At 41.7% G+C, this 9,216-nt stretch overlaps 1 protein-coding gene across 6 annotated transcripts in view; it reads left to right on the forward strand.

Annotated features, from left to right (window-relative positions):
* Positions 1 to 6,884, forward strand: part of KYAT3 (kynurenine aminotransferase 3) — a 54,969-nt gene extending 48,085 nt beyond the window's left edge. For all 6 annotated transcript variants that reach the window (XM_056123131.1, XM_056123135.1, XM_056123132.1 and 3 more), the window contains 2 exons: positions 53 to 139; positions 6,480 to 6,884. In XM_056123131.1, coding sequence (XP_055979106.1) covers positions 53 to 139; positions 6,480 to 6,539 — 147 coding nt within the window. In that variant the 3' untranslated portion in view covers positions 6,540 to 6,884. The remainder of the gene's footprint in view (positions 1 to 52; positions 140 to 6,479) is intronic.
* Positions 6,885 to 9,216: the final 2,332 nt, after the last annotated feature.

The following is a 9,216-nucleotide window of genomic DNA, read 5'->3' on the forward strand; positions in this document are numbered from 1 at the left end:
AATGTGAATTGTGAGCCACTGTTTTTTTCAATCTCCTATTTAATTTTTTTAGAAACTTTCAGCCATCCCAGTTTCAGCATTCTGTAACTCAGAGAACAAATCACAGTTTGAGAAGTTTGTGCGATTTTGCTTTATTAAGGTAAGTTACCTGTTCTACTCCTTCCTTCTGATTTATAATCCTAATATATCTATTGGTGGTCATGGAGAGCTCCTATGCAGTTCTTTGTTTGTTTGTTTGTTTGTTTGTTTTTAATGAATCACCATGAGATACAGTTACAGACTTAACAAAACTTCATGATTATGCTTTAGTCATACAATGATCGAGTACCCATCCCTCCAACAGTGCCCATTCTGCACCACCAGTGTTCCAAGTATCCCTCCCGCCAAGCCCCCCATAGCTCCCCCCAGCCTCTATGGTAGGCATACTCCCTTACTCTCTCTCTCCTTTTGGGTGTTATGGTTTGTAGTAAAGGTACTAAGTGACCATCATGTTTGTTCTATAGTCTGCTTTCAGCACGCATCTCCTATCCTGAGCAAGCCCTCTATGCATCATTTACTTAGTGGTCCCTTCTCTACCCCAACTGCCTTTTATCCCAGCATGTGAGGCCAGCTTCCAAGCCATGGAGTGATCCTCCTAACCCTTATCTCTACTATCCTTGGGTGTCAGTCTCCCATTATGTCACTTTATATTCCACAAATAAATGCAGTCATCCTATGTCTGTCCCTCTCTCTCTAACTCAATTCATTTAGCATGATACTCTGTCAATCCACATATATGCAAATTTCATGATTACATCTTTTCTAATAGCTGCAGAGTATTTCATTGTGTAGATGTACCAAAGTTTCTTTAAGCAGTTATCTGTTCTCAGGCACTCTGATTTTTTCCAAATTCTGTCTATTGTAAATAGTGCTGCAATAAACATACAAGTGCTGATGTCATTTCTACTGTATTTTTTTTTTTGCATCCCTGGGATATTTTCCCAGAAGTGATAATCCTGGGTCAAATGGGAACTAATTTTTTAAGAAACGTCCATACTGTTTTCCAAAAAGGCTGAACCAGTTGGCATTCCCACCAGTGGTGAAGAAGAGCCCCCTTCTCCCCACATCCATGCCAATACTGATTGCTTTTATTCTTTTGGATGTGTGCCAGTCTCTGTGGTGTGAGATGACATCTTACCTCATTGTTGTTTTGATCTGCATCTCCCTGATGATTAGTGATGAAGAATATTTCTTCACGTGCCTTTTGGCCCGTTCGGATTTGTTTGTTTTTTTTTTTTTTTTGGATTTCTGGATTTTTGAGTCATACCCAGCGAAGCTCAGTGGTTACTCTTGGCTCTGGCTCTGGCTCTGCACTCAGGAATCACTCCTGTGGTGCTCGGGGGACCGTATGGGATACTGGGAATTGAATCTGAGTCAATCATGTGCAGGGCAAATGCCCTCCCCGCTGCACTATCACTCTGGCCCTTGGATTTCTTCTTTAGAAAAGAAGAAATTCTCTTTCTTCATTTGCCTTTCTTCATTTCATTGACCTATTTTCTGATGGGATTGGATATTTTCTTCTTGTAGAGTTCAACCAGTGCGTTGTATATCCTTGATATTAACCCCTTATCAGAAGGGTATTGGATGAATATCCTTTCCCATTCTGTAGACTGTCTTTGTGTTCTGGTCACTTTTTCTCTTGAGGTGCAGAAAATTCTTAGTTTAAGATAGTCCCATTTGTTTATCTCTGTTTCCACTTGCTTGGTCAGTGGCATTTTGACTATGCAGATTTTTTAATTGAACAAAACTCAACAAAGTTCAAAAGGAATTTAAAACAGATATTACAAGTATGTTTAAGAAATTAAAGGCAGGACTAGAGGTATTGTGTAGCAGATAGGGTGCTTTCCTTGCTCTTGGCCAGGCATCCAACAGTGTGAATTGTACCTGGTACCATATATGGTCTCCTGAGCCCCACTAGGAATGGTTATTGAGCTCAGAGCCAGGTATAAGCCCTGAGAACCACTAAGTGTGCACCCAAATATTAGTTAGTTAATTAAAGGCAGACCCAGGCAATAACACAGTGATCAAGGCATGTACAGAGACCTGAGTTCAAACCCTTGTACTACATGGTCCCTGAGCATTGCCAGGAATAGCCCTGATGGTCCCTAAGTACCACCAGCATTCCCTCATAACCCCAGTCTAGCCTTGTTCACCAAGTATTATAGGAAGTGGTCCCCCAGGACCCCTGAGCATTGCTTGAGAGTGCCCCCATCCCCCAAAAAAGGGAAAGAGAAAGGAAATTATGGTGCCTTTGTATGCACCAGTCATAATCCTAGCAGCTCTGCTATTCATGCCTGAAATCTCTGCTGTGATCTCCCCACCGCTTTCTGCACCTCAGCCAGGTGTCTGTATGTAAGTAAAGGGGCTCAGGCCCCCGTGAGCAACACTAAAATATGTGCAAGCACCATGTCCATAAATTGTGATCCCTGGTGAGAACTGTGAAAGCACCACACAAGTCCCAGAGAGCACTACAGCCAAACGGTGCACAAGCACCACAACTATAGAATGTGGCCCCCAGCAAGCACTGCAACTCAATATAAGACATTAGAAATGTGTGTGTGTGGGTATGTGTGCGTACATACATACTCTGGTCATTAGGGGCCAGAATGACAGAACTGTAGGTAGAGCATTCATCTTGCCGGTGGCCAACCTGGGTTTGATCCCTGGCATCCCATGTAGTCACATGAGCACTGCCAGGAATGATTCCTGAGTGCAGAGCCAGAACTGAGCATCACTGGGTATAGCTCAAAACCAAAACAAAACAAAAAACAGTAGTCATCACAGCAACAAATGGGGCCAGAGAAATAGTCCAGCAGGTAGGGCACTTGTCTTGCAGGGAGCTAAGCTGAGTTCAATTTCCAGCATCCCATATGGTCCCCCAAACCTCCTCAAGAGTGATCCCTGAACACAGAACCAGGAATAAGCCCTGAGCACATCCAGGTGTGGCCCAGAAACCAAAACAAATAAAGGAAGGGATGAGGTGGGGCGGGGTGGGGGGGGTGAGGAAGAAATCAGTAGGAATTCAAGAATTTAAAAGTATGATGTCTGATGTGGAAAATGTATGGGGTTAACCATATAGAATACTGAGAGTGTTGAGGGAAATGGGCACACCTGAATACAGATGCAAGAAATTATCAAATCTGATTTTATAAAAGAGGGAAAAATCATGTTTGAACTATCAAGGGTCTCAGGATAATATCAAATAACACATGTAACCAAAATACCAAAAAAAGAGAGGACTAAACTTGGGTTTCTAAATTTTTGAGATATGATATTTGAGATGTGGCTCAGTGAGCCAACTCTGAATAAGTTAAAGAATACCACACCTGGACACAGAATCAAGTTGCAGAAAACCAAGGGTAATGATAGGATCTTAAAAGCAGTCAGAGGAAAAAAACTACGCTTCACCTGCACAAGAACAGAGATATCCATGTTAATTCGCATTTTTTAACTGAAACACCGTGAGATATAGTTACAAGCTTTCATGATTGAGTTACAATCACACAATGATCAAACACCCATCCCTCCACCAGTGCACATTCCCCACCACCAATCTCCCCAGTATTTCCCCCTTTCCCACCCGCCCACTGCCTCCATGGCAGGCAATATTCCCCGTACTTTCTCTACTTTGGGGCATTATGCTTTGTAATACAGATACTGAAAGATTATGATGTTTGGTCCTTTATCTACTTTCACCACACATCTCTTATCACAAATGATACCATAACCATCATTTTCTTAGTGATCCCTTCTCTGTTCCAGCTGCCACGCCCCCTCCCCACCCCTCATGAGGCAGGCTTCCAACTATGGAGCAATCTTCATCGCCCTTGTATCTACTGTCCTTGGCTCTTAGTCTCATACTATGTTATTATTTTATACTCCACAAATGAGTGCAGTCCTTCTATATCTGTCCCTCTTTTCTGACTCATTTCACTTAGCATGATACTCTCTATGTCTATCCACTAATAAGCAAAATTCATTACTTCATCTCTCCTAACAGCTGCATATTAACAAACATTGTATCACAAAGAGTAGGACCAGAGTATAATAAAATGACATATAGTAAGTATTGAAATAAAAAAGATACTGTCCCAATATTCTATAGTAGCACTGTCCTCTCGTTGTTTATCTATTTGCTTGAGCGGGCACCAGTAACATCTCCATTGTGAGACTTGTTGTTATTGTTTTTGGCACATCAAATATGCCACGGTAGCTTGCCAGGCTCTGCCATGCAGGAGGGATGCTCTCGGTAGCTTGCCAGGCTCTCCAAGAGGGATGGAGGAATCGAACCTGGGTCGACCACATGCAAGGCAAATGCCCTACCTACTGTGCTCTCGCTCCAGCCCATGATAATGTAATCTATAGCTAGGATAAATGATAGCTGAGAGAATTTATCATTATCAAACCTACATTTTTATGTATGAAAGAATCATTTCCAAATAATGATGTGGTTATTAAAATCATCTTCCTGCAATCAAGGCACTTTGTATACCAACTTACTCACCTGTCAACCTGGTCTGAGTAATATATACTTGATTTTTTTTTTTTTACTTTTAGAGACAGCTAATAAACAATGGAAGACTTATGCAGAGTAGAATATAAAATTTTAACATCCCAATAATGTTAACATTTAGTAAACTAACATACAGAACAAAGGGTAAGGCCATTGATGTTCTCATCTTACAGTGGATCTAGACATAAAGGTATAAACATCTTATTTAAAGTTATAAACATGGACTAGAGAGATAGTACAGCAGGTAGGATGTGTGCCTTGCATGCAGCTGACTCAAGTTCGATCCCCAGCATCCCATATGGTCCCCACCATCCCCAGGAGTGATTCCTGAGGAATAGAGTCAACAGTAACCCTGAACATTGCTGGGTGTGGCCACTAAACAAAAGTTATAAACAAAACTAAGAGAAGGAGCGGAAAGTAGCACAGGAGCTGGAGAGATGGCTCAAGGGCTAGAGCACACGCTTTACATGCGAAATCCCAGCTTCAGTCCCCAATACTACGTGGCCCTGAGCACTTTTCCAGTGTGCCACTCCCTTCTCACCCCCCTCCAAGAAAAATAGAAAGAAGAAGAAAAATGTACCATAGACTCCATTCTTCCCTATTCTGTCCCTGTAAGTTATTGAAAACCAGGCATGTGGCTCACCTGGCAGAGTGTAGCCTTCATGTGCAAGGTCCAGGTTTAACCCCCTGCATGCCAGTGGCTTCAGAGCACTGCTGGATGAGGTCCTAATGACCCCTGCACAGGGGCAGGGCACCAAAACTAAAGCAGAATTTTTTATCTATTTACATTCATTTTGTTTTTGGATTTGGGAACCACAGCAGGTTGTAGTCAGGGACTATTCCTGGCTCTGTGTTCAGGCCCCATCCCATCCCCCTCCTCCTACAGGGACAACCACTTCATTCCACCATGTGCCTAAGCCACCCAAATTCAATTTTAGTGTAGAACTGCAAAGCTCGAGATGGATCTGTCCCGAATGTGACTGGTCACGAGGGAGTAGTAATGTGGAAAAGAGGAACTAATTTTGAAAAGTGAACAGAGCCTCTGGCCATCCTATAGACTAACCTGGTAGAAGGGAGAGGAAAAGAAGTAGGGCAAAATCTGGAGGTTTGATTTTCACTATCTAGCCCTCAACTTTGTTTATCCATTTGCAGGTAGTGCCTATTCAGAGAACAGATGGAGTTTATTTGCAGTTGTAACTGAAGCCTTAATAAGTAGGAACAGAGTGGTGTTAATGGACTAGTTCCTCATTCAGAGCAAAGATTGGCAAATATTATCTGAAATATGGAAAATTCAATATTTAGATTTGGGAGTAACTAATAGAACTGAAGTCAGAAATTACCATACAAGATGGTCAGGATATAGGGTGGGGAGTATGGGATGAGCCGCCATGGTAGAGCACATTTCTACTTTGTGCCACATTTCAACTCCTGGCACTGTAAAATGAAACTAGTGAGGGATATCTTGATAATTGACATAAATAGGGGCTTGAGCGAGAGAGTACAGTGGAAAGGACGTTTGCTTTGAAGATAGCTGACCCAGTTTTCATTCCCAGTATTCTATATGGTCCCCTGAGCTCATCAGGAGTAATTCCTGAGCACAGAGCTAGGAGTAACTTTAAGTACCACCAGGAGTGGCTCCCCAAAAAACAATAATAATAATAATAATAATAATAATAATAATAATACATGGGAGGGGAAGGAAAGAGGAAGGATAGACAATACTTTTTCATTTTAAGATATTCTGAATCTTTGACTTGCTTCTGTAAGTATGTTGTTTTGCTTGCTTTGTAGCATCTGCCTTTGAATTTTTTTATTTTTCTTGAGATCTGATATTCATTTGAAACTTCATTTATTTCTGTTGTTTCACATTTGCTTCACCTTTAATTTATTTGTAAATCTAATGGTCATCAATGGCATTTATTTGCAGAAAGACAGTACACTGGACGCTGCTGAAGAAATCATCAAGGCCTGGAGTAAAAAGTCCTAATCCATCCACACCCGCTGTGTAGCATTACTGTTCAGTGCTGCCACCTGCTGGATACTTAGAGACAAACATTTCCATACAAATGAAATTGCAACTCTTCCATTATTTTTCCAGTGAAGTTCACACCACCATTGATAGTACTCAGGGAATTTGATTTCTTTGTGTGACTTGCTAGATAGCATAATGAATAAGAACAGGGAGATGCTGATTACTGCTTGATTTGTTTCCTAATCCTAACAAGGGTATAAAAATAGCACTTTATATTAATTTTGTGGGGTGTTTGTCAGAATGACATGGGCTGACAATATGGGCTGGCAATCAATAAACACTCAACTGATGTTAACCAGCTTCCCTTCTCTACCATTGTGAAAAACCTTTTAAGCCAGTTTACATTCTCTCCACGTCCCTATCTTTGCTAAGCCCACCTGTATTCTCCTTCCATCATGTAGGTATGACTCTGAACTTTGCTCACAGTTCTGTCTGTCTTTCTTCCAAGTACCTTATCATCTGGGATGGCTTCAGGTTCCGTGTGGATTACCTCGTCCCTGGGAACCTTGACCTCCTCACGTCTGCTGAGATTCACCTGCACTTAACTCTCCGTTTCAATCATCCACTCCCTTGGGCACACATTGAACCTTTTAAGCCTTGTCCATCATTGAAATAATAAATTAGTCATCTCAAATTTTAGTTGTCTACTCTTAATAATATTATATATCTTTTTTTTCTTTTCTGCTCCTCTCAAAATATCATTCTTTAAACTTACTGTAATTCTATTTAGTCATATCTACCATTTTTTTAAAAAATATATTGACCCATGACCCTATTCCATTAGAAAATGGATTTTGCTCTCCATACTAGACCTAAAGTATAGTAATTTTAACGTCTGGCATTCTGCAGGCAACTAGTCTGAGAATCCTTCACTGTCACTGTCCTCCCATTGTTCGTCGATTTGCTCGAGCAGGCCCAGTAACATTGTGAGACTTGTTACTGTGTTTGGCATATCAAATATGTCACGGATAGCTTGCCAGGCTTTGCCATGCGGGCAAGATACTCTTGGTAGCTTGCCGGGCTCTCCGAGAGGGGCAGAGGAATCGAACTCAGGCCAGCCTCGCCAGCTGTGTGCAAGGCAAATGCCCTACCGCTGTGCTATCACTCCAGCCCTAAGAATCCTTAATTCATTTCTATTAGTCTCCACATAGCTTCATTCTCTTCCTTATCTAAGTTAGATTTCATTTTCCATCGCTTACTTCAACCAAGATTCTTTTGCTGCCTGAAATTTCTGGGTTTTTTTGTTTCCGGGGGGTGTATTAGCTTTTTGGGTCACACCCAGCCGATGCTCAGGGGTTACTCCTGGCTCTGTACTCAGAAATCACTCCTGGTAGTGCTTGGAGGACCATATGGGATGCCGGGGATTGAACTCAGGTCAGCTGCGTGCAGGGCAAATACCCTCCCTACTGTCCTATCGCTCAGGCTCTGCTGCCTGAAATTTCTTGTTCATTGTCCTTTTTCACCAAAGGAGGGAAAGGAGAACAAAATGTGTGTATTGGGCAGGTTCTAACAACCATGAATGTACATCACTGACCTTAATTAGACTTAATTCTTCTCTGATCCTCTAACAAATTTTCTCTCCCATTTATCATATAACAACTCCTAACATTTTCACACTTTCCATTTAAAAGAGCCAGCCTTCTCAGACCTCAGTCACAGCAAATGACATCAACTTCTATTTCTCTGAAAAAAACAAAACCTACTAAACAGCTCTCCCATCTGGGATTCTACGAGTAAACCTATGACTTAGCTGCATCAGCATCCATCCTTAAGTTCTTCCTGGGAGTGGTGGCAGAGTGGAGGAGGGCTGATGGCTAAACAGAACCACCCTGCAGGTGGCCAGTGACCTCATGATCTAGCTATTGCACTGCACTGCAGTGCCCAGGTAAAATCCCTTGTCTGTTCACTGCTGTGGGGGTTTCTCTGTGCTAATCCCATAAACTGCTCTGGGTCTCATTTCTTTTCACATTCTTAAGGGACTTCCTGAGCTCATCCTCTTATCTCTTCAGCCTCTCCGGCTCCCTTCCTTAGCAGGATGACAAATTCCAATTCCTGTCATCTTAGAAAATATTTCCTCGGATCTTATATCTCTCTGCTTCTGGGCAAAAAAAATTTTTTTTTAAAGTTTCTCTCTTCCAGACTCCCTTTTTCCTTTTCTTTTTCAAAAAAATATTCATTAAAATCCTGCTATGTGCCATGCCTAGGCATTGCTCTAAGCTGTTCAGATATATCAGTAAGCATAAAATTCCCTGTATCCCAGGGCTTTCCTTCTGGGGAGAGAAATTATATAAAATGATATAATGAATATAATGAAACATGTATTAGACTTATACATGGTAATTGTGTAAAAAAAAGAAGTAGAAGGGCCAGAGCGATAGCATAGTAGATAGGGTGCTTTGTTGCACGTGCTGACCTGGGTTGAATTCCTGGCACTGCATATGGTCCCCTAAGTCCACCAGGAGTGATCCCTGAGTTCAGAACCAGGAGTAATCCCTGAGCACCACTGCATATAACCAAAAAGGAAAAAAAAAGAGGGGGGGAGTAGGATAAAGAGGAATGAAAAATTTTAAAGAACCATGGAGAGTGATTAAAGGGTATTAAGACGCTTGAGATATTTGCTTACTCACTTCCT

Source organism: Sorex fumeus, unplaced genomic scaffold (genome assembly GCF_029834395.1).
Source record: "Sorex fumeus unplaced genomic scaffold, SorFum_2.1 ptg000047l, whole genome shotgun sequence".
In the NCBI taxonomy this organism is placed as follows: domain Eukaryota; kingdom Metazoa; phylum Chordata; class Mammalia; order Eulipotyphla; family Soricidae; genus Sorex; species Sorex fumeus.